Here is a 26,452-nt window from a genome sequence, read left to right as displayed (position 1 = left end):
AAAAACACACTGTGGCCCTCAATACAGAGACTAGGACTTGGAGTCAAAAGATCTAGGCCTGAGAGTTAAACACAGATTGAAGACAGTAAAAAAAAAAAAGAGGACGTAAATGCTTATAAACAAATTAACATAAGAAACTCATCTAGRTATTATAAATTCTCAGTATTATACAAAATACAGTATGCTTTGTCATTAAATGCACGCATTCATCACAAAATGGTACAGCTCCACAGCTAGAAAAAAAAAGTAACCCCCTCCCCCAACCAACAACTAAGCTGATGTAAAACAAACTATGATTGATGATATTGGTCCTCAAATAGAATTTTATATGTATACCTATTCATGGGACATTCATTTGTACCCAAGTTATTTCCATCCAGAAACTGATACACATCCCTGAAGCTTGGTTGAAATACTATTATCTGTGAAGACTGTGTAAGCCCAGGACAAACTGCAGCTGTTGCTACAGCTTCTACTGATAAAATGAACTATGATAAATCATAGTCATCTACTAATTTCTCCATTTTTAAATGTGTATGCAACACTTTCAGATTGTAACAGAGAGAATTATCCATAGATTGCACACCTTTTTAAAATACGCATACTTGTTTTTGTTGTATCCACTGATTGTATAATATAAAAGACCAAACAAATCACTTCACTGACTGTAAATCTAGCACTTACTTACCTTTTCCTTCCAGAGTATCTTCAACCTACAGAACCCCAAATTGTCCCAGTTTGAGCCTGCTTTCTAATAAAAACTGTGTAACACCTTCTTTATTACCCATTGTTGTGAGTATTTTAGTCAGCTTGAAGCACTGCTTTTCAGAAAGATGTGGTATTGCTGACTGGCAAGAACGTAATTTCCTTCTCTATTATCTGCAGCTGCAGGTAGCTCATGAAGGAAGCTGGGCTAGGTCTTAAAGCCTGCCCATTGCGACCAGTAACCATCAGCGGTTCTGATCGCGGTCACAAACCAGGAGACACTGTTCAGTGTTTAACTACTTTTTGCCAGCAACCAACAGTAAGATGGAAGTACAGATTTTTGGATAACTTTCACGTACCTGTCCAAAGTTTTCCTCATCTATGCAAAACATGAGATCCAACTCTGTAGGGTCATTTTCCAGGATCCACTTCAAGGAGTTGTAGTATTCACTATCCTACAGCAGATTACGATTACACAATGCTTATAAATGTGGAGATTCAAGGCACAATTTAATTTTAAAATAAACAAGTAAAAAAAAGTCTAAAACTAGACCTCCAAAGGGATTGGAAGGATGAGAACTCACTTATCTGCACAGCTACAGTAACCTTTATTCATTTGCATTTTTCTTAGACATTGTATTTTTTTTTTATGTAACTTGTCTCAACTGGCTTGGAATCATCTACTTATACAATACTGTAAATCAGAATCTACCTATATGTTTGGTTTATATGTACATTGCAGTGTGCAATAATTGGGTAGCAAATATATTCTCAGATAAAAACATACATTCTTTTAACAAAATTTATAGACTACTTTATTACATGAATAATTCAAGATACCCGCTCCTTTCCTGAAAGGGTTGTATCTTCATCTTGTATTAGGTTCATAATTAAAGACTGAGCCAAGAAAGGAAAAATTGTACATGTAGCTATGAATAAACATTTCCAAGCAAAAGAGCCATAACAATTACAAGTCTGATTTCAAAATAAATTAAATTATTTACTCATGTATGCTTTGATAAAAGAATGACGTGCCAAAATTTAGTGATTATGACACAGAGAGTGGGAGATGGAGGAGAAATTTAAGCAGCTGAAGCAGTGTTTATGTCAGTGATTGAAAACCTGTCAAAATCTAAAACTTCAGCAAGAATCAACGGTGTTTTATTCTCCTTTTATCAAGCATACTTTTGACAATACCAAAAAACTATTGCAAAGCTAAGAATTATGAGAGGAAAAGGTTCCCAGCTAGTTGCAAGAATAACAGACAGAGCTTGATTCTGAGGGCCTGAATCTAACTCTAAGGTCTCCCTGGATACACACCCTATAAGCTTGGGTTTAAGTCTGCACTGAACACAAGCCACCCGCCCCGCTGCAGTTCTGCTTCTGCGCTGGGGTTGAGCCACCCGAGTCTTGGTGAGGGAGGTCTCAGGGGAGCACAAGAGGTGCGTGGTCAGGCTCACGTCCAAGTCCTGCCACACAGACACTGTGGAGGCTGTCTTGGGCGTTCTTGTCCAGATAAACTATTTTGTGTAATGACGGAAGAGAGGAGGATGTTGGAAGTGGGAAAAAAGTAACAGCTCTAAGGTTCTACAAAGTCAACAGCAGAGGAAAAAGTGGACAGGTCTCAACAGGTCAAAAAGACAAAAATAGTATCATTCTGCTAACTTGATGGAAACCAATTGTATTTAGCTGTTGTATATATCTAAAATGTATAGTCTGGCACATTATACACATACTGGTACAGTACTGGCACGAGTACATGTGTCTAGACTGGRATCTGCGGGATTGACCCTATTTATCTTGGTCCGTTATTTTACAGTACAAAGTTAGAGATTCCTACCTGGTAAAACAATTTGTTTCTCCCCCAGGGAGCTCTGAACTCCCAAGTACTTGATAGTAATTCATGCTGAAGGAGTGAGGTGGAGAAAGTGCAGAGAACCAAACTGAAGCATAAMTAATGGCATAATCTGTGCTGTACTCAAAGTATGTTTTGGAGAAAACTATTCTTCATTTGGGAACAYTTTCCTCTTCCAGCACTGTAGGTGACATCCCTCATTCTCCAGGTCAGAACTAAGCCCTGGCATCACCTCTGCCTGCTCCCATGGTATAAACCAACCAGAAAGTGGTAGAAACCATCCATGGTGCTGCTTATAACAGGGAGCGAGCTGACACAGTGGAAAATCTGAAAGTGTAATTAGCAACTTATGTTGTGTTTCTTACTCATCTCTCCTCTTCTTCATCCCTAACCACTGTTAGCATACTGGTCCTGAAACTGTTGTCCTAGTCAGGAAAAACTGTCTTAAAAAAATAAATAGGTATCTTTCTCAAGTTCTTGCAACTCTAACCTTAYGTTTTCCACCATGCAGCTTCCTGGAATTGTTAGCTTTTCTAAATCTCCCCAGAGAAAAACTTCACAGAACTGCTAATGCTGATAAGGTTTAAGTGTTATCTTACCACTGATTCCATGTCTTTCAGAGTTATTGGTTTCCCCAGCATCATCTTGTAAAAAGGTCTGATGAAGAAGCCTAAAATAGAGGGATGAGCATTACACCCACTGTTCTGCATTTCCTCCTTACATAAAGGATAATACACTACTGTAGTCCTCAGCCTGCCCACAGGAAAGAAATCACCTGCCAGTAACAGCACTGTAACTGCCCGAGTTAACACAGCAGTCTCATTTTTTATTTAGGCRCAGAAGGCCCAGTTTCCCAACTACAGAATCACGCCAATTTAAGTGATGTTAGAGCTTTAAGGTAGAGAGATGTTAAAGGTGGCGAATGGAGCTCGAAGTACATTGGAGTACCATTTAAAATTGCCATTCTTCTCTCCAAGGCGGTGCTAGGAAAGCACCACTGTGAACATCTGCTGTGGAGCTGCGTTGCCTCTAAATAAAATACAATGAGTTTATAAAGTCTGTTTGCTTGCTTATTCTGGGATTTCAAAGCTAAGCAAAAATCTTCTTTTCTCAACCTKTAAGAATTTTACAGATGAAAGTAACCTGTAATTGATACTTTTAGAACTTCATTGGCTTCAACTGGTTTGCACAGAAATGGCTGATACAGATTTAGTAATTGTCTCCTTTAGGGATAGAGCTCATTTAGCAATGCTGACTCTGTGGGGTTAGCAAGAGTTGGGAAAAGAACAAAACGTATTTGTACATGAAAGGTATTTGTTCAGCAAGACACTGTCGTTTTGATAGAGTCACCAGTCAAAGCAGGAATGCAATTTCCAGAGGTTGCAGTTCCATTACTTGCACTCAGACTTTGTCTCCTGAAATWCTACGTTGTAAAGCATATGAATAATTCAAGTGATTTATTTAATAAAAATCTAGTAAAGTGACATAGCCATACAGCATAATAACTCACCATCTAATAGCTTCCCATGATAAACTGCCAGACCAGCAACCCGTCCAATAAATGTGAAATAAGACAGATGATCTTCGTTACAAAGACCTGAATTAGGATTAATCTGAAGAGTATAGTTGTCCCTTTTTTGGAGAGAAAAAAGAATATATCTAAATAGCCAAGTCTTTAAATAAGCAGATACTCAGATATGTTAATAAATACTTGGAGCTTAGGGCCATTTCTTGTCTACTTTTGCAAAAGTATAATACTCCATACATCTTACGGCTTGCGGACAGGCTGACCTAAGCAGGACTGTCTTGGTAGGACCACAGTGATTATTTGGCAAAGGGTACTAATATTCCCATCTGCAGGGTCACGCAAGTCCACCTGTGGCTAGTTTAAGGTTCACCAGAAAAACAGCTTTATTGTCTGCTGCAGGCAGCATTGTGTACTGCTCTACCACACCCCAAAACCCCTGAACAGGTCATTTTTACTAAACACATCTCCCATTATGGAATTACTGAATCTCACTGACGYGGGGAAGATGAACCCATGAGCTTACAAACGAGGACTGGACTTCACGAGGTGTCGCCTCAGGTCCTCAAGCGTGTGGGTTAGTGCACAACTTTAAATTTATTGTTACTGTACACAAGTGAACTGGAGGTATTTTAATAAGAAAAACATCTACTTAAAAAACCTTCTTCTTCACAGATTAAGAACACRCTAGAACACAGTCTCGGCACTGGCTGTCCCCAGCGGCGCGTCCCTGCGACCGGCGCAGGCTCTCCTGGGACCCCAGGCTGCCCCCAATGCTTCCACGAACACCGGTGCCGCGGAGAGCCGGGATCGCTCCCGGGGAGCCGGCAGGTGAGGCGCACGCAGGGAGCCCGGCAACACGGGCAGTCAGCACCTCGCGCACCCGGGGCGAGAGGACACCCGCGCTCGCGTGGCCCAGGGCCGCTGCTCTGAATAAACCCAGTTCAAACGACCAGGTCCGGAGGGGTAGGTGGGATCGAAGCCCAGTAATTTCCAGTTTCCTATGACGTTCCTACAGATTTCAAATTCTCTAGGCACAGTAAGAGTTTCCTAAAATCCCTAGGTGCTATTTTATGTATTGTAGGATAAATAAAATTGATGAGATGTAATATAATGGTCAGTTCAGTAATCTGTAAACGAGTAACTGCATGATATGTTATATTTATTCACAGAATGTACGAATATTTCCCTGAATTTCCCAGAATCAAATTAAATTAATTTTTCCATCAAAATTATGCAAGAGAGAATTAGAAGAAATATTGTTTCTTCCGGGTCTCTCCCAGAACATCAGTAAAAATATGCCATCTATAGTAAATTTTTGTTACTTTTACTGCTGATAACAAGTCTCAATCTAGTGGRAATTTTTACAATTTAAATTACACTTTTCTATCAAATTGAATCTAAAATAACTTTATTTTTTAAAAAATATATAGTGATATATACCTCCATAAATGAAAATACTATTTCAAAAGGCAAACATTTATCCAGTGAAATCCATTAACGCACAGGCATTTTGAGCTAGTTAATGTTTTGTAAGTTGTTTCCCTCTACGAAAAAGATGAGTCTTTTCTGCGACACTAAYGAGAGAAACCCCTAATTATACAGTTTCGTTCATCTACTTTACAACCTATTCGACACTTAGAAAAAGGAGTGAACTTGATATGGACAAGAAAATATCAAAACAATTGCCTGCAATTAAGAAATTTGTCCATACTGTAGCTAARTACATGATGTGAAGTCACATGGAGCAGACTGAAATAAAAGTACTTTARGCAAAAGACCTGCTTTCTCCTTTACACAAATACACTGCTCAGGGACTTCAAAATAGGATGAAAATACATTTAAATTCATTTGAGGCCACCAGTGTAAATTTACTGAACTGTAACTGAGRAGCTGGTTCATAAGAGCATTGCAAAGGAGCTCTGAAATGTCATTCTAGAGTGCTCGTTGTTTTACAACTTATGGGGAAGGCACAAAGAAATGCTTTTCCCTGGCACTGCTCCTTTCACGATTGCTCCCCTCTGCAGCTGCACAGTCCAGCTGCAAGCCAGGCAGTGTTGAACACCGTCATGAAAATGAAAATGTTCTGTGAGATGTCAGTGGCAGTTTGAAAGGTTCCCTGAAATGAAAATAGGAAATGATAATATAGAACAGACATTTGACTGGTTAAGAGTACATATTGATACAATATGAAGGATGATCTAACTACTCTTAACTTCATCTCCTACACAAAATCTAATGTGTACCATGTATGAATGGAAACATTTTAATGGAGACTTACGTTGCTGAATATTCAAAGAGACCATAATAAGGATTAAACATCTCCTTGGACAAGAGGAAGAACCATTCTCTGGCCACGCCACCGTAGTCAAGTCCTTTCTCTGACTCAAATTCAATCCAGAGCCTGGCTTTTAGTACATCAGGTCTCTTCACAGACATGATTCTTCTGTAGGACTCCTCAAAAATATTATTCCTGTGTAGCTTCATCTCAAATCTGTTTGGTATATCAGCCTGCGTGAAAGGAGAGATACCGCACTTGTTAGTCTCAATAAACGGCCTTCAGACAAACTACAATTGGTGGTTAACAACTAAATGACAGATTAGACGTCTTAAGAGTATGAAGTTTCCTTGATTATTGTTTTCCAGTACTAAATCTACAAGATGAAAATTTATAGTGAACTGGATAAATTCCACTCTAGCAATTCAAAGACTTCTATGGTATTTGACAAAACAATGAAAATCAACAGAAARGAAACAAAAACTGAGAAAATGACTGATACTGCTACATCCTATTTTAAGTGCATTTTCACTTCAAATGATAAGACACACACAAGCATGTGCAGCCCTTACACTCATATAGATGTAAAGGCCTGAAAAGCTGTGCAATAAGAACATTTACAGTGCCATGAACAAAACAGAACTGCATTGCCAAGATGCGAACAAACAGCGCTGTATGCCAAAACGCCTTAAAGAGGTCGGGCTTTAGGAGCTCCGTCTAAAGCAAGAGAGCTCACACCCATTACAATTTAACCCAGAGAGCTAAATTCAGAAAAGATGGAAGAGAACTGAGTTAAAAAGCGAGAGAATTTGTAGAAAGAAATAGAAGAGTGAATGAACAGATAAACATGACGTTTACAGCCAGGTATAGTTTTCCTGATAAAATTAACTTGAAACAACTGTTTTTGAAGGTTTGCTTTTTTATTGTCAATTAAAGTCTTAGTGTGTCCAAGCACCTAATAAAGTGCCTGTGAAGCACTACGTTTTARTATTGTGAGAAAAGATTTAGTCTCTTACAGTTGAAGAATAAAATGTAAGGAGCTACCAACATACAGGTAAGGAGCTCAGCTACTCCCTTTCCATATTTTCATTGGTGCTGGTATACTGTCAGCTGCAAGCTGGTATCATGGACAACAAGCTAATACTGCACACACTCTTAAGGTAAAGATGGTACTGAAAAGACTTTTTTTCACAGAACAGGAGCACTAGAAGCCCGTGCTCTGGTACAACCTTGGGCTCTGCTCTGCCAACCTGTTTCAGCTCTGCCCCTGGAAGTCCACTGCAGAAGATGAGGGAGATGAGCCCATTTTCAGCCTAACAGCTTGTCAGCTAACACACCAGTTATGCCCAGGTGCAATGGGAAGCGTTGCTATTTCTTTGCAGCCTCATTGCTGTGATTTTCCACTCATATAGGAAAATATGAGTCTTAAAGATTTGTAAAAGATTTGGAAATCAATTAATCAAATTCAAACTTTGCTTCAGTTTTCTCGTGCTACTCAACTCCTTTATTAGGATGATCAGGAAAAACTGGCAGGTGTGATAAAATAAGATAGACCATCATTCTGCATCTACCCTTCAGAGGGCTAGTGTTCTTCCCAGACAGACTGTAATTGACCCCAACACAAAGCAGCATGGTCCTACTCACTGGTTTCTTTAACTTCTTCCGGAAGTAGTCGTATTTCTGTTTGAACTCCCTGGAATACGGAACTGCCTGTCAGAGAATTGTAAACACAGATTATTTTATGGGTATTTAACAATGTGATACTCCAACGATATTTCAACAAAAATAGAAGATTAAAGACATGCTATCTAGGTATGTATGCTCTAGGTTCACTGTAAAAATACCCCAGTACACATGTAGCACTGCACAAAGTTTTACCATTTCTGGATGGGTAAATAGAGTTAGAAGATATCAAACCTTCTGACCCAACTTTTCTGTTTCATTAACTAGTTACCCTGAATTTTTCTTATTTTAGGAACAGAATAGAGCACAGACAACTGTTTAACACAGAGAAAAAAATTAGAATGTATTAGAATGTATTGCTACCACTCATGTGTCATAAAAGGAAATAATCAGCATTCCATATGATATTTTATGAATTTTTAAAAGGAACAGTGTTATAAAAGAACATGGATTTACACTGCTGGCTGTGCTAAGCACTGTCCCGTGCTACACAAAGACATAAAATTCAAAGAACTTTGAAAATACACCAGCAAAACTACTAGATGAACAAGAAATTTCATTTGCCCTCCAAATGGTACTGGACGCAGGGTGTGCCCATGCACCAGTGCTACTCTGGCAGGGACATGCTCATGTCTAGAAATTTGCTTGTCAGCCCTGTGAGAATGAATCTAATTGTTAGAGAGGAGGTAATAAAACTGCTTTTGCAAACCACTTACACTGATAGTATATACCTCTCTAATGCTTTTAATCCAGTATCTGAAAGCATTCTGTAAGCAAATCATCACYCCTTTGAAATAAGCACACGTCACTGTATAATACTTATTTGAATACTTACTGAACGTAGCTGCCTGTGAATTAGGATGCGTTTTTGAGTGACAGCAATGTGACAGAAAAATTTTAAAGCAGAAGATATAAAAGCAAAACGAAAGAAAAACGGGAGTGAAGAATGGTAGAATTACATTCATCACCAGAATTGGAAATTGGTTTCTGCCACTGTGAGCACCCAGTCCCAATGGCCACAGGTCTCCGAAATATTTGTGTGGATGTCCTGTTGCCCAAGAGGCCTCTCGGGACAACTCCAGGCACRTGCAAACCAGGCTGAACTAGCAGTAGCTGTGTCCAGCAAGGGAGCCACACTGATATCATGCAGAGTCCTGACAGAGATCTGTATTTTAGCACCATGCTTTTCCTGCTTCCTAAAATACTGTACACATGAGGCAGGATTTGACACTGAAGTAGAAGACTGCCACGTTCGATGCTAATAGAGAAGCTACCATCTGACCATCACTAAGAGGACAGCCACAGTCTCGTCTGCTGCCCGCAGCTCCTCATCAGACAGCTTTGCTCTTGCGCCAGAGGAACCCAGTGTGAAGGTACAAAAAGGCAGAGATCTTCTTCATGGCCAAGCGGTACCAGACACAAATGCGTTCACGTGCATCAGTCATCAAGCTGCAGCACAGAGAAAAGCCATCCATACTCTGGTGGCCAGATCYGCGATTGCAAACTACACTACTCAGCCCCGAGATGGCACAGGGATACAGAAGGAGTTGAGAATTAAATGAGTAAACAGGAATAGCCTGGAGAAGTGACACTGCAACAGCTACAAATCTAGCTCTGACAAATAAGTGCTAAGCACGTAAGTAAGATTCTTTAATTCTCTGTTTTTCTGTCAGACATCATAGACAACGTCCCTTTAATTGGGGTTAGAGACAGGCTTGAAGAAGGAAAAGCCTTCCCAGCCTTGAAGATCATATTTTCCATTACATCCTGACTTTCCATTACATCCTTGCTCTACTCTTCCTTCCAGATGAAAGTCCAGCTCTAGCAAAACAGCGCAACAGATGAAGTGTGTTTTGTTCAGAGCAGAAGAACAATGTCAAATGCCACAGGACCACAAAATCAGCCTGCTCCCCTCCCTGGAGGTTAAGTCACAGATTGCAGAAGTCTGCTTCAAGTTCAGTTTCTAGAGGAGCAGAAAGTTCTTTGATGTGGGAGGGTGTGGGCTAGTACTGAAGTAGATTTATGACTAGACGTAGATGAAAATGTGAGGAAGAAATATTTCTGTTTGATCTTTCTCTTGTGGAAGATGAGATACGAAAGTTAAAACTATCAAAATAAATAATGCTCTGATGATAATATTACTTTATTGCAGCCATTAAGGAATCTCTTGGCATGCTTTTATTATTTAAATTCAACATGAAATGCAATTTAAGTATGCCTTTGTTTTTGTCACAGCACCAAAAATACTATTAAAATCATTAAGATGAATGAGTGGGTTGCTATCAGTGAGATTAGATCTTGCTTCCTTGTTTAAAAAAAGAAAAAAACTGTTATTTACTTAAATGGGAGCAGGATTGACCCTGATTATCTTGAAACAAAATTCTCCAAATAGTCTCTCCCATTTATACTCAAGGTTTCTAAGAGAATAAATGTAAGAATTTGTACAATATACTGTAGATTAGTATCTCAAGTATTAAGTCCATGATAAATGGATAAATCAGTCCAAAAACAATTATGTTCAAGCAAATGACTGTTAATTACCTTATTATTAAACAAGTTCAATGAGGATTACACTATATAATAGTTAATCTGCCATGAACTGTGACTCATACAAATCATGAGCCTTTACCCAAAATAAAAAGTATTTTTGGCAGGGTAGTTCTTCTTTCCACCTGAAATCATTTTAAGCGTTGGAAATCTGATCACTCAGGACACAATAAAATGATAGAAAATTAATCATCCATATATTTGATATTTTGAAAAACTAATATTAAAGCAAAAATATGGCTTTATTTTTTCTAAGGTTTATACTCTGAAAACTGTTTTATCTACAGTAAGTTTTATGTCTCTTTTGAATTTGTTAGCCCCAGTTCGTCTCTTACACTTGCTTCTCTACTGAGAGGGAACAGTTTATTATTATCCGGAAATCCATATATCATAATGTCTGACCTCGGTACAATTCTGTGACCCACACAAGGGGTAAATGCAAACACTTCTCCTATACACATCCCTACGTCTTACTATTAATGATTCAGCAAAGCCCTTGGTGAATCCAAGGACTGAGGATTCAGAGCAAACACAGGGCCTTCAGACAGCTTAAAAACAAAATTACTATCTGAGCAAACGGAGGAAAGGATAAGATACAAAGATTTAGTACTATCTGTCCCACAGTAAGAAAGTTGTAATATCAGAAAGTTCGGAGAAAGAGAAAAAAACTAAAGAATATTTTATACTAACATTATTTTAGATGTACTTTAAGTAAAATCACATCTGGAATTTCATTATCACAAGTAGCAGCAAATACAACTACAGAATCTGCCTTGAGATTTTTTGTTTTTAGCTGGGCTCACATCAGTAACGGATCTCTTCCAGAGATCCCCTTCATCACCCCACTGAGCAGACCCAGTCTCAGGCTGCAGGAGCAGGAGAACACAGCAGATGAGAAACAACGGCTTCCACGCGTTTCAGCGCATGAACTAGCGGCCAAAGCGTTTTTAGCTACGCCACCTCAGAACGGCTGGAGCACCGTTCAGAAATTACACAACAACGTAAGAAATAAAAACTGGCCCAACAAAATCGTCTCTGTCCTTCTGAAGAGCGAGTCCTCCCTCCCTCTCAGCCCTGAGACGGACCTATTTCAGGATCTACTGTCACATCTACTCATCAGCTGCGTTTCTTAGATGCTCCAGGAGAGATGCTAGCATCACCTGCTAGTGGCTACAAGAAAGGACATGTACTTAAGACTGGAAAAATTCCCTATGTAGGTAGCTATTGCTAGGAAGGCCCCCAAACCACCAAACAGCCACTGATACCATGAATTGCCTGGCCCCCGCACCGTGCGGATAGTGCCACGGTGACAAATGCTGCAGTGAGTGCTGATGAGCAGGTGGCTGCACCGGACCTCGGGTAGCTGGTGTCAGGCCAGGGCGGACCCCACTGCTCACCAAAACAGGGACTGTACTGCCGTCCAACCTCTCCCCCGCTGGGGACGAGGCAATGGTTGGGGCACTGCGACCACCTCGCACGGGGCAGCACCTCCCCGCAGCCCGGCAGGGAAGAGGGGGCCTGCGCRAGGCCGGTACCCCTGGAAGGCCACACAAGGCAGCAGTCTGCTTCCCAGCCTGCTCAGCAGGCACAGCCCGGCGCGACCGCCTGAGAGAGCACGCGGTGAGCAGCGCTGCGGGAACGCCTCCCGACGGCCCTGAACGCGCTCTGGGTCACGGCGTTCCACGTGCAAAAGCCACAGCAGTACTTACTGGACCAGTAATCGCTGGATTCTGCAGCCTGGGGTCTTCCCACTGTGTAATTTTATTATCTGTGAATAGCAAAAGAAATCACAGTATCACTTCTCTGTTGTCATACTGTGAATTTATGTTTCCCCCCACCCTTAAACTCTTTTCCCTACATTTCCACAATTTAGTACTTCAGGGTTAGAAAAGACTGCATTCACCCATATCCATCAAAACCCCATCACACTGTTTAGTTGGAAACACTCATTCAAAAATGCAAAACTACAATATAACCAGTATATTTACATTGCCTTGATATCAAAGTCTGTACATGTTCTAGTTGAACATGGTCTGGACTCAACTCATATTAGAAATACACAGATTTCATGCCTGAAAGGTAAAGGAACCCCCAAATTTAATCAAATGGCAAAATAAGCTTAATTGAAATTTTGCATCAAGATAGCCAAGACTTAAAAATTTTAAAAGACAGCTTCAATTTAAATTTGGAGGGAAGGGAATAAAAACTCTTAAAAAAAAATGTAGACACGGATTTAATGAAAAGGTTATAGGGAGGCAAAATCATACAGTCATGGTATAAAATCACTCAGTTTTGACCAAAGCAGATTTTGGCAATAATGAACAGAACTTCATTTTACCTACAGTTTTTAAGAGCACTGGTTGGGCTAGACAGTAAGGTTACTATGAAAGGTGCTATGGTAAAACCCTCACTGCCTCAAGACAACTGTTCTTCGTAAGATCTGAACACAAGAGAATCACAACAAAATGATGATGTTGCAACAATAAGACAATGCTCCAAAAACCAAACTGGGTGCCGCCTGCAAAGTTTAAATCATGTATTTCCTGCACTGCAATGGTAACTTGTTATTATTATAACATCCATTTGTTATATGCACKTCTTTGACTTATGTGTATTCAAATAATGGTCAAGATTTTAAGTTTGTAATTGCTAGTTTAGGAATAAACACACTAAGTTTCAAAAAAAAATTGTTTTTAAGCCTATTATATTAACAGCAAAAAACCAAACCCACTTATATTAACATAAAAGTATTTTCTATGTTTCTATAGTTGGAAAAGACMTGCAAGTTTTAAGTATCTCAATCTAAGAGAATAGCTAGAAATTTGGACTGGTTTTTGAAAGCTGACATTCATTAAATGTTGCTGAAAAAAATTCAGAGAGATCACAAGAAAAGCACATTTCCAGAAGCTCAGAGCTATCAGTTAATTTAGTATTAAAATACTATTTTATTGCCCTTTACACATTGTCTATTTAGTGCTTCTGCCACTTTAGACTAGGGAAGGAGGATCTTAGGCTGACAGCTCCAGACACCATGTCTCTTGGAGATCACAGTGAGTGGCAAGGCTTGACTGAATTTGGCCTGCTCAGTCAATCTTCCTTCTACAAAGTCACTGCTTTCCCACCAGTTCCTTTCTCAGAGACCCATTTGAAATTGAGAGCTGTAAGTTATGCTGGAAGCTTGCTATGAAAGCAAAGATAATGAGCAGAACTGGAGGTGACTGTGCGACCTTGCCAGTCCCTCCCACAGCACCCGCYGGGATACGTGCGGCCACCAAGATGACTCTGAGCTGATTTCCAGAGCGCTGCAGCGTCAGGTGCTGCGCACTGCACAAGCTAGGTACAGTGCCTGAATACCCGTAACATTAGAAAGGACAACGTCCAACCTCAGTCGTTCTACCTGGAATTGTTGCTTAAGATCTCTCATCTTACTCAAAGTGGATGCGGATAACAGGGTCATTCCCTTTGCAGTGTATTTCTGAAAATCTGTTGTCTCTCTGGAGTTAGGTTGAACAAATGCAATACTCGCAATCTTTCCTCACACATCTGACTTTGCAGCCTTGGAGGATTCCTGTTCCCTCCGGTCCCTTCCCATCCGGCCCACCATTTCGCTGGAGTCTGGGACCAATTCCAGCTAGAGCATTACAGCTGAGACATTAGCAGGGCCAAGCATCTTTTTTACTTCAAGTCGTGCCCGCAATTTGTCCAAATCGCACTGAGCTCTAATCCTGCCTTACTGAGCACTTCCTGCCTCTCCTACTGGGAAGATTTTGGCTGATTGAATGAATACATTCCTCCTATTTATCAATCAAATCACTAATGAATATATTGAGAAGTGGCGGATCCAGGCCAGATTTAGAGAGGAACCATCCCTCTATCAGCAAACCAGTGATAACTAGTCTGAATATGATTGGAAAACCTTTGCTTTCCTTGAAGACATCTTCCAATAGGTAGATGATATTTTCCTAAAATGCTCCTAGGAAATGCGTAAGTTTAACCATGTTACAGCAGCTGGAGAATATTAATTTATCCAGGGATGGTAAATGATGTTGATGCAGCTGGCTAAGGCCCAATCATGGAGAACTAAAGACTGCATTTTATAAGGATTGAGCACTGGAGRAACTAAAGCCAATAACAACTGTTCTTAATAAACTGGTTTAAAAGTATTGTATTTTCAGTCTGCAGCATGACAAGCAATACCTAAGTTATTCTAACAGTATTCTGCTTTATTAGTTTACACTATGTGTTTAATAGCTGTTGGTCATTCCTGTGCTGAATGAATTAGACTTTTCTACAGTTTCTCTCAGGAAACAGAAACATATTAATAAAATAGGACAATAGTACTGGGTAATTATGCATCATAATTAAGAAAGGGGGGGGGGATTGGGGGATCTGGGACTAGTAGTAGCTGAATCTGTTAACGCTTTTGACATTTGCATGCTAATAATGGAAGTAACCACACGTGCTGCATCTCTTTAGCAGAGAGTGACTGAAAYGATGGCCAGTTACCAGAGTAATGCACTCCTGAGGCTTTCCTATTCTGGGGAAGTAGAGCTGAGCACCCCTGTGGCTGTTCCCGGTGCGTGTTTTATGGTTAGTCACGAAATCAACAGGAGTGAGCGAACTCCTGTCACAAAGGTTTAATTATGGTCAAATAAATAAAAGAAGGAATAATACTGAAATCCTGTAGTGCACAAAGGTCACTGCACTTCCTTATCAGTATTGAGAAAAAGACACATGACTAAACACCGATTGCGGCCGCCAGTCGTTCACTGAAGGCAGAGCACCGCGTCACCCCAGGGGACCGGCAGCGTGCCCCCAGTAACGCCACCAGCGGCACCTCTGCTGCCGCAGTCCCCTCGGACATGGCACTGGGGGGCACCTCGCTGGCGGGAGGATACGTGCTGGAACAACCAGCATTAACCAAAATAAACAAACAAAACCCTCAAAACAAAACACCCCCCCACACACACACACTTTTGAGAAATCTGCTCTCTAAAAAGTTAAAAAACCCTTCAGATCAGAAAAGGGGCTTAAAGAGAGATTTCAGATGCAAATAAATTATTCCTATAGAAATTATGAGTCTTTGGGGGATTTTGACTAAGGTACACCTTTAACGTTGTTTACTTTTAGAGACTAAAACATATGCTTAAGGAGTTTTAGAAGATTGAGAAATTAAAACTTTTCAATGGTAGGGATGTTCAGGAATCATAGAGGTATATTAAATCATAAAGTTTTATCCTGTAACTCTTCAGTGATAGTAGGTTACAGAAATTTGCTAGATTTAATTTTCTATGCGTTGGTTGAGACAACTGCAGAATGTATAAAGAACATTAAAAATTCTGTACTAATGTTTGAAAAAAGTTAATCTTGTTCTTGATGAGTATATTATTTGTTTTTTTATTTAAAACTATGCAAATAATTTCAAAATTCSTATTACTTTAGAAGTAGTATTTTAATAATAATACACAACTGCAGATAAGCTTAGGAGTTAATTTTACTGATACTAAAGGAAAATYGTAATACTGTCAAATATGTATAATGGTTTAAGATATTCATTCTACAAGTTTTCTTTAGCAAATGTATCCTCTTCCAGTTGTTTTGTGAGCTACCTATTTCTGTGAAGATTATAGCAGCCGTAGATACATCTCATTATAAAGTCCAGCAGAATTCTTAAAAAAGCCATTCTGGGCTACTTTATTTTCAAACAACAACAAAATTCACACAGCAGTTCTGAGATGCTGTAGAAGACAAATCTACAATGAAACATCACTTACACTAGAACTTCACTAACAGAACTGAATAGATATTAATGGGCTGGGTGCAATATAACATGCTACAAATAGGAAATAAGATCAGAACTAGCACTGCCACAAGACCTTCTTAAGGAAGTGAGAGAGAAGAGTACTTCGCAGTGTTATTTCTCCACTGCCTACATGTASAGCTGTGGCTATATGATCTTTTCTCATCTTATTTTCTATTCCTAGTGTATATTTTAATTTATTAAGTGCAAATAAGCCATGGGATCATCAACAAGAACAACAAAGAATCCAAAATATCAACAAGAACAAAAGAAACCACAAAGAAGAAATGTTAATGCTTCACAAGTCAGAGAGGGACAAAGCTTGATGAGCCAGTTAAAAGCAAGCTTTCAGTGAATATACAGTACCGTACGAGGGCACTAAGTCTCTGGTATCAATGTCTCCACATATCAACACCTGGCTTCCTAAATGAAGAGTAAAATTACAAAGCTTTCACTTCAATATTTATTACCTCCCTTTGTCTATATGTTGTAGTACCTGAGTGCTTACTTACTATGATCTATATAAAACGTTCTTCCATCCAAATGTATTCTTTCCTCCCAACCAGGCTAGAATTGGGGAATAAAAAAGAGAGAAAGAAAATAAGTGAAATGCTACTGCTTTCACATGGCATGAAGCAATACATTGCTCTCAGCTTCTTTAAAGTGTTTGAAAGATGTTTGAGAGATAGAAAACACAAAATGATCACAAACACATTATTGTCAAGGCCAACAACATAGCAAGACTCAAAGAAGAACTGGTAACTATATCCAGTACAGTTAAATTGTTTTTAAAATATTGGAATCRGAAACTTCTTGCATCAAGATTTGCAATCATTTCCTACTGTGAGGAAGCCATTGTAAAGAACAGACTGCCCATCATCTGTCTGCTGGTAGAGTCTCTGCTTCTACCTCTGAAACCTCCTGCGGGTCATTTGCTSTCAATACGTAAGTCAGGATCCTATTAAAGCAGGACAAGAATTTCTAACCTATTCCTCAAGTCTTCCCTTTTTAGTTATTCCCTTTTCCTCCCTTCCAAACAATTATAGTATAGAAAGAAAAATAAATGTACATGCACCACTGTCCAACCTAGCACTCAGTCTAGCTTCTGCCTTCTATACAATACAAAAGATAAATGATTTCATTTATTTTTTAAACAGCTCTTGTTAAATTCTGTAGTCATTCTTACCTCACTCAAAAATGGCTTGTTTCAACTGAGTAATTATGTACTTCCAGTAATATATACCAGGCTTTCCTGATTTAATGGCATGTTTTATCTCTTGCAATTAACAGAATCAACTGTAAACTGGACGTTCAGTTACTGCRGCACAGCGTCCTCTAGCTAAGCAGTGTCTCCCTGGAGATTAATGCATGTGCTCAATGTATCTGAAAAATTATAAGAGAACAGCTATTCCCACAGCTGTTTTCTTAAAAAAACCTGCTTCYCTGCTGTGTTGTAATTAGTAAATGCATCCTAATAAATATGTTCATCTAAGCAGAGTTGTCGATCTAATTAACGTTTCAAGACACTGGGCCTGARAAGTTGCCTAAGTGGATTTAAAAATAAAACCTTCTGCTAATCAAGATAAGGGCAGAGCGATTTTAGGATGGTTCGAGGAGGATGTCTGATCGTTCGTGTCACCCCTAACCAAAGCTCGCGTTGGCACCAYGCCTGCCCAAAGGTAGCGCCCGCCTTGCTCTGCTGGCAGGCGGGTTCGTCCCGGTAAACCGTAACCCGGCTCGGTGATGATGAGCAGGCTTAATGCCTCAAATTATTCAGGCCGTTTAAAATGAAGCGAGTTTAATGTGCCATGTCCACAGGACGGGACAGCAGCCTCTCCTACGGCACAGCTGCTTGCGGCCCGCGCCGGCTCACCCCTGCTCAGGTTTCCACTGCGGCGAGCACGCTTCCAACGGGCAATTTTTCCAAGTGCCCTGAGCATGTATGAGGCCGTTAACATTAWGCTGTAACAACCAGCACTGTAGAAATAAGAGTGCCATCTTTCATAGATTATCTTCCATCTTTAAGGATACAGCTTTTTAAAAGCAAAGCAAAGCAAAGCTTTTTATTTGATATTTACATAAATCAATATTACACACTGGCTACAAGCATGACAAGACTTTTGAGATTAATATGATGATTTTCTCTATAGAATATGACAGGATCATTCAAAATCAAAATTTATTTAGACTTTTGAATGTCAATATACACTGGTACATTTACAAAGCTCACTTTGAGCAAACATTTTTTTCTAAAGCAACAGTTAATTATCTAAAATCACATAACCAGTGATAAACTAAGGATAATTTTTTTCCAAGCTCATTGTTTCATATAAGCAAAGAAATGTTCAATCACTTTATGATCTGGCTTCAGAAAGCCTGAATGATTCACAGATCACAGTAAAGCTTTTTGGTGTTACATATAAACAAAACTTTCAAATCTACATTGAAGTGATGAYAGTAATGCACATGCCCACGTACAATAAATGAACAGCAGCAGCAACAGATCTATTCTCTTGAGAGAGCAGGTGTGTATTAAAATATATATGCATTGCCACTTACAGGAAGAGGGCCCAAATCATTAGGATTCAAAGAAGCTTTTGATCTCAGATGCACTGGGAATTTCAGCCGTGGATCCTCCTGTAACATAAATCCATCAGATTAAGTCAGAACTATACACTTAAGTCTGCTGCAGTATTAGCTGGAAAAGAAATCTGCCTACATTAAGACTATTCTTCAAGGGTTTTTTTTGAGAATAAAATACAAAACCAAAACACATAAAAGCTACAGAGCATTTAGTATCTGGATGTGTCAAATACTTCATTAAGATTTATAAATTGCAACAATTTTTTAAATGTTACAGGTAGCTAGGGTACTTCACTGCCTTATTTCCAGAGCTGTGCTTAAAGAGAAAACAGCAMCAGTCTTACGAATTCACATGCTCCCCGTAAGTGGCACTTAGAAACATGTGYGTACTTTTGGCTCTTAAGCCAACCAATGAGAAAAAAGCTAGAAAAGGATCAAAATGAGCTTCTTAAATTTTTATTAATGAAGAGATATTAAATTAATGCCCAAGATGAAAAGTGGTAAGTAAAATAGGCCACAGGAAAAAAAAACTAGATAAAAARTGCTTGAGATTTCTTCATACATACAAATTTTCCACATTCATCTGGTAACAACAGTAAAAGTCACCATCAGAGGTGTTTAATATAATAGTGGATACTGAGAATCAGAATGGTACCTAACAAATTAAAGTGTTGCTCATATTTAAATAATRATGTAAAACACTGGAGTACTTGATTTCTAAGCTAGCTGAAGTAACTAAAACATTAGCTTGTTTTGGTTAGGCACAAAGGCTTCCACTGTTAACAAAATAATTAAAACCAGGTGGATTAAGCTTGCCTGTCGCTCTCTGGAGTTTGCGCTTAACGGTTGATGAACTTAAGTACAAACAAGATGTGCACTGATTTATATTACACCCAAGTCAACCCATTGCTTTTCATTGACAGGACTACTTATAGACTAAAACCTTAATACGGTAATCTATTTTAGATAATAATGCCAGGTAATAGATCATTTAATATCTGAAGGAAGCTTTATCAAGAAAAAACAAAATAAACCTTCTACATTGCTAAAATAAAAGAATCATTGTCTCAATTTGATGTAAATACATAATCATCTTCAGCACTACATTGATTTTTCTGAAGAGTACATAAGCAAAAAGTAGTTAAATTTTTGAATTTTGCTTAAGTAAATTAAATTAAGCCTCGGGCTGGTATTCCAAACTCACGTCACTATTTCTTATCCTTCAGCAGGTAATGCACTTAACCTATAGTTGCAATTATTGCAAAAGGTATACATCTAACCAGAGGACCAGACATTCTACTAGAAAATAYCTTTTTTAAGTTCATACAGAAGCAAGAAAAGACTGGTTTCCCTTTTTGGGTCTCCTTTTACATTTTTTCCTAGTTTAATTTTTTTCTATTTGTTTATCGAAATATTATTATTACTGAAAAATAAAACCTCATGACAGAACACAAATAAAAATAGATCCTGATAACTGAAGATGAACATGTATTGTGTTAATAAAAAAGCAGTACCAGTCACAGAGAAATACAATAGAATTACAGTCTCAAACTAAATAAGAGCTCTCCAGCATATTGTCTGTCTCTGAAACCCARATTTGGGGAATTTCAAAGATAATACTCGTATGTAACAGTTTATCAAGTATAAAAACGTCAGAAACAAAACGCAGAACACTACTGCACGGTATAGGATGCATAACTTCACCAAACTGTATTTTTTCAGCGYATAAATACAAGTAAGTTCCCGTGCTGCGAGCCAAGCACCAGCCCTGGARGGCCGCTGCGGCCTCGCGGCGGCGCAGAGCTCCCGGTCCGGCTCCTGCGCCACGTTCGGACGTGCCAGGCCGACAAACCCCTCGCACCGAGCCCGCAAGAGGCGGCAGCGGAGCGGAAGCCAGGCGGGACGGCACTCACCCACGTGGTCGTCTTAGTGTTGTGATCGATGAAGAAGGGCCGGCCGTTGGGCGCGATCCGCATCTCCCAGCCCGGCGGCAGGAAGCTCTGCGCGACTTTGTGCTGGGGCTTCGGGGAGTTGTACGGCGAGGGCTGCGGGGACTGCGGGTTGGAAAGGGTGTCCTTCACCGCCCTGCGCACGGGCGAGTCCTTCAGGCCCTGCGGAACACGAGGACATTCGCCAAACGCCGCTCGGCACTGTAAACCGAACGCGGCTCCGCGTCACGGCGAAGGGTTTTGCRCCCCTTGTAACGTACCGAGCCTTTTGCTGGGAAGGACACGGTGTTTGACCCCTTCCCTCCGCATCGATATCTACTGTATTTAAATCTGAGCACACATTTTACTGCAGCTGCCTCATACATGCTCATATTTAATTTTATGCAGAAAAAGACTAGAAGCATGGCTTCACATTTTATGGTACCATATGGCTCAAACACTTTAACAGGAAGGTATCGCCTTAAACRTGATACTCACTTTTCAATGCATTTCTCAACTGCAACTTCAGACAAAATGTTTAGATTTGACCTTAAAAAAWGTTCCTAAAATAAATGGAGATTTAAACTCCTTCTATCAGTTTGCAATTAGAAATCTYGGGAGGGYTTATTTATTTATTTATTTATTTGTTTTAATAAATGCTCACAGCCTTGAAACTACTTCATTGATCAACGCCTACTTGCAGCAGCRGCAGTTCAGTGATCCGGCTCATTCAGAAATGCCAGGAGACTGCRTGTTTAGACATCTGAACAGCTTTAMAAATTTGATCCAGATTTACTCATCTAAGGAAACACTGCCCATCACCACCAAACAGAAAAGGAGATTTAAATATTCAGTTTTAGCATTGTTTGCTTTTGAACATCTTATTTTCCAAAAATAAGCTTTCTTTGTTTGTTTTCTACTTGCTTTGCTAATTATTAAGATCCACTAAATGTATGCATGCTTATTTAGGCAATTCTCTAATTTAACAACATTTATTCACTATACTGCTTTTTCCTCATCCTATTATATTAGAAATTGAAGAATAAACAAACATATTTACAAATTTATAATAGTCTTATTTGTGACTTGTTTCCCACTGCATTTGGATGGAAAATGCAGCTAAATTACAGTGTACAGAAGTAGTATTTAAATTTGTGCTCATTAAACAAAAGCTTTCCATATGTGTTGCACACAAAAAGGTTTTGTGTGCATTTACATTTTACAATAAAAGAATACACTAAACAAAAACAAAGAAAGTCCCTCTTAAAAGGCTGAACTTTTCTTTTTATGGTGATTGTATGTTTGAAGATTTTAATACTCGTAAGTCTACACCTTAATTATTATTATTTTTTTTTTTAAATTCAGAGGTGGTTAGAAGAGAACAAGCTTTGTCCTTTCCAGCCCCCTTGTGCTTTCTGAACATCGAACAAAGCATCCAACCACTGAACGGATTAGCTGCATACACTGAGGTGGAAAGAACAGCTCCCCTTGCAGTTGTGAWAAAGGCTATTTTCATTAGAAGCTGGCTGATCACTTGCAGAAACTAAAGCGTAGGGTGCTCAGCCTGTGACTTCCACCAGCTCAAATGTTTAAGATTTCAGTAGAGAGAGGAATGGTTTGAATGTTTTGTTTAAGAGAGTCAGAATTTTAAAATTTCATTTATTAAATTACTGTAAATTTATTCTTTAAAATTAAAAATGGTAATGGGAATTAAGCAGTTCATTGTTAAATATAATAACTACAATCATCCCATTCAAAGTAYGAGCAAAAGATCCAACAATCCTACCTTTGGTTAATGATCTGTTTGATGACTGGGTCAGTATTTTTCAATATAAGGAAGAAAGAATGACAATGCATAAAATAAAACGAACTAAGYGTTACACTCTTTACATGACTGTTGGAGAGCTTTTGCAGGGGCAAAAGAGAGAGGAGCAGGAAAGAGAGGGCGAAGAGAAGAACGAAGATGGCACCAGAGTCTTAGTTTGAACAAGTTTTTAGGAACTCACTCTCCTCCACACCATGTTTAATCRTTTTAAAAGGTTTAATCATACTCTCAGAAATCAATCACACAGTCTCTGACTGCGTAAGAAGCCACTGTTCTTTGGGTACGTTGAAGAGAACAGCATTCAATGCTATTCTGAATTAGCTTTACAGATACTTAAAGAAGTCCTTTTGAAAGACAAGAAATATAAAGCACAAAATCAGCATTTCATTCCATGCTTTTCCAAAATCAATTGCATGTTTGATTTTCAAAGAAACTAACATCAAAATGAATGTTTCAACTTAAAAAATATTTCTGATTTTGTAAATTTGAGGACTTGAAAGGAGTCCCAATAATGTATGTATTTCAAAGATAATAGTGAAGTAAGTGTTAGCCAACTAAATCAAATTGTCATATATAAGAAAAACTTTCACAGAATCACAGAGTGGTTGAGGTTGGCAGGGACCTCTGGAGATCATCTAGTCCAACCCCCCTGCTCAGCCAAGGTCACCTAGMGCATGTTAGACAGGGTTGCATCCAGGCGGGCTGTGGGTATCTCCAGACGAGGAGACTCCACAACCTCTCTGGGCAGCCTGTGCCAGTGCTCTGTCACTCTTGTAGRAAAAAAGYTTTTCCTCATGTTCAGACAGAACTTCCTGTGGTTCAGTTTGTGCCCGTTGCCTCTTGTCCTGTCGCTGGGCACCACTGGAAAGAGTCCAGCCCCATCCTCTTGGCACCACTTTCTCACATCATTCAGTGATGATGGAAATTACTATTGTACAACATAAAGACACACACGGAAAACTACTAAAGAAACCTGCCACGTTAAGGCAAAATTAGGAGGTCAGGAAAAGTGGCCGTGCTGCTCAACTACAAGGTTATAAAGAGAATAAAGAATGAGAAGCCAAACACGGGTGATCCTTGCTGATGACGATGTTTCTCACCTCGAGTGGAGCAGASAGAGTTACTGTGGGCGAGCTCAGGCTACGAGGCCGTCTTATCTGCGGTTCACTCAAATGGTTGTTGCTGTTGGTTGCTGACCCACCCGTGCCATCTTCTGCAAGCTGTTTCAGAAGTAAAACCAAGTTAGCTAGTTGTCAGGGTCACAGTCCATGCAGACTTAGGACATTTTAAAAATGACATCATTACTTCATTTATTTATCATGATTATTTTAAGGAAACATTAAACATCATTTGAAACATCAACTTTATTTTATTATTTTATTTCCAATGGAGGGGCATATAGATGATTTTTTTAATGGATCAAGAGAGCTTTCAACTTAAATCCTAAAAATGTATTTGTCTCTATTTATTTCTGCTATGTACTGCTCCATAAATTCCCTCCATTGCAGCAATAAACTTACCCTGTATCTTCATACAGTTAAGATAATTAACAAAAAAAATCTTGTCATGACAATGCTTAGAATTTTTTCCCTGAAGAACTGCTTCAACTGGAACTATACGTGCAAAGTGTTTGCTGTCTAAGTTAAACAACTTAACAGTTCTTCACACCTGCATGATGGGTCGCGTCCAAGTTGTGGTTCGATTGTTATGGTTGACGTAGTAGGTACGTCCCTTAGCGTCTTTTCTTTCTTCCCAGCCTGAAGGTAAGCCCGGTGTAGTGTGTACATAGGCCACTGAAGGCTGTTCAAGTAAGAAATTACCATAATGTTATTTTTTAATGGCTTAGAAAAAAAAGTTCCTTCTTAAATAAAACAACTTAGTTTATACCATTCTTAGGTAAAACAAATATATTGAAACATATAGCTTCAGATTTCCATTTAATATAAGCTCTTTTTTATTCACCTTTGAGTCAAATCTTCCTTTCTGGCAACAGATATTTCAATTCACATTTGTGCACCTCCAGGTATTTTTTTTCAGAAAATAGCTAAGCTCATACGCRCTCGAAGTCCTTAGTTTGTGGATTACAGATCATGACAAAAACTGATCTTACGTTGTAGTGCTCTTCCCTTAAGAAAGCTGGGTGTTTCCTCCTTGGTGTCAGTGTGGKTAAGAATTGCCGAGACCACGCGGTCTAGGCAAGATCTCGCCTCGAGCCACAAACTCTGGTGGGGGCTGGAAAGCCGAGTTCAACCACTTTGTGACAGCTACAATCGATAYGCTCAAGGTCAGATGTCCCGAAGACACAAGAGACACACTAAACTTGAGTCCAGAGTTTAAAGTCAAAATATGCTGTAGTTGTCCTTATTAAAAACTTGCAGAACAAATATATTGTCCTAACAAAACTATGCAGGAAACGGGGGGAAACGGACTAACTGTCATTACCAAAGTTATGCCAGAATTTAACRCTATAATTACGTTACAAGAGATGATCTTGCATGCTTCCCGTAGGGAAAATTTTCAATGCTTAAACCAACTGGTATTGTTTATTTCTGGGACATATAAATGAAAAGAGAAATAGTGGAAAATAAACAGCACAGCYTCTTGAAGAAAAATAGCCTAGAGAGAATTTTTAAACCTGAGTTTACAGGGTAATTCAGGATACGTCTTTCCTCTTGCTCTTATCTGTCATGGTTATCGCCAATACATGATACTTGAAAACAAATACAGTGTGCTGGAGAGCTTGATACATCATTTATTTCCATTTCATGCCTGTGTACTTTTAATATTTATTTTAAACATGAAGTAGTCCCCATCAAATTATATGTGGGAGTACTATTTAAGAAATATCTGCCAAAAGTGGTGAACTAAAAACTGTAATTAAGTGGAATTATCAAGATGTACTTATTCAGACAGTTYGATGCACTAGAAACCACTAAGTTTTGTTGCCACAAAACATAAAAAAGGAAAGTAATAAATGCTTAAAAGGACTGAAATTTGAAGTCATATGAGAAAGATCACAAGTAGATTTTTAGCTGTATCATATTTATATTCATTGAAGGAAAACATTACTTTGCTAGATTAGAAAWAAACATTTAGCAACTGCATTACAGCTGACAGTTAAGAAGAGCCCGTAGGCACTTACAGCACTCTCTAGATAGGATGAACAGGGAGGATGCCAAGCTGATCTCTGCAACAGATGGCTAAGTACGGTTCCAGTTCACGGCTCAGTATCAGCAATCTATTCACTAATGCTTTAAAAGGTTTTTTTCCTTCACTGTGCTTAGATTCCAGAGTGTTAGTCTGCGTCTTAGTAAGAACGTATTTTCTTCCGGTACCGTACGCACCGTGCTCASTTTCAGTCCCCGCGCAGTCGCAGGGCCCCGGGAGGCTTTAAGCCCCAGCTGAGGCTCCCCGCAGCGCCCCGACGCCCCGGTCTGCCGGCCGTTCGGCCCCACGGAGCCCCAGCCCCGGGCGCCGCACTCCTCCCGGTCCCCTAGCTGCTGCGACTGGTCGCGTGCAGTCGTTCTGCTGAAAAACAGTTCGTGTGCACGACAGCAGTGGAAAACTGCTATCCCAGAGATCAAAGATGGGAACACATCGCCCAGCAGGATTTGGTGTCTCTCTCTGGGCCGCTGAAGGCTCCTGCTGAAATTCRGTATATATTCTTTTTCTACACTGTGCATTCTTTGCTCCAACAAATGAATATACTGTAATCTTTGTTCA

General features: G+C 39.4%; 1 protein-coding gene across 7 annotated transcripts in view; it reads right to left on the bottom strand.

The window, feature by feature from the left end:
• Positions 1 to 26,452, bottom strand: part of NEDD4L (NEDD4 like E3 ubiquitin protein ligase) — a 161,684-nt gene that overhangs the window by 11,869 nt on the left and 123,363 nt on the right. For 4 of the 7 annotated variants that reach the window (XM_085300181.1, XM_085300182.1, XM_085300177.1 and 1 more), the window contains 11 exons: positions 24,398 to 24,529; positions 23,830 to 23,949; positions 20,890 to 21,087; positions 18,953 to 19,030; positions 16,906 to 16,960; positions 12,303 to 12,361; positions 8,008 to 8,073; positions 6,367 to 6,596; positions 4,071 to 4,192; positions 3,160 to 3,230; positions 1,065 to 1,160 (listed from right to left, as the gene is read on the bottom strand). In XM_085300181.1, coding sequence (XP_085156307.1) covers positions 1,065 to 1,160; positions 3,160 to 3,230; positions 4,071 to 4,192; positions 6,367 to 6,596; positions 8,008 to 8,073; positions 12,303 to 12,361; positions 16,906 to 16,960; positions 18,953 to 19,030; positions 20,890 to 21,087; positions 23,830 to 23,949; positions 24,398 to 24,529 — 1,227 coding nt within the window. Of the gene's footprint in view, positions 1 to 1,064; positions 1,161 to 3,159; positions 3,231 to 4,070; positions 4,193 to 6,366; positions 6,597 to 8,007; positions 8,074 to 12,302; positions 12,362 to 16,759; positions 16,817 to 16,905; positions 16,961 to 18,952; positions 19,031 to 20,889; positions 21,088 to 23,829; positions 23,950 to 24,397; positions 24,530 to 26,452 lie in introns of all 7 variants that reach the window. The other 3 variants (XM_085300180.1, XM_085300176.1, XM_085300178.1) reach the window with 1 other exon arrangement.

The sequence above is a fragment of the Rhea americana genome, unplaced genomic scaffold (assembly GCF_003343005.1).
Source record: "Rhea americana isolate MKP2758 unplaced genomic scaffold, rheAme1 scaffold_161, whole genome shotgun sequence".
Classification (NCBI taxonomy): Eukaryota; Metazoa; Chordata; class Aves; order Rheiformes; family Rheidae; genus Rhea; species Rhea americana.
This window is presented reverse-complemented; position numbering and strand designations above follow the sequence as displayed.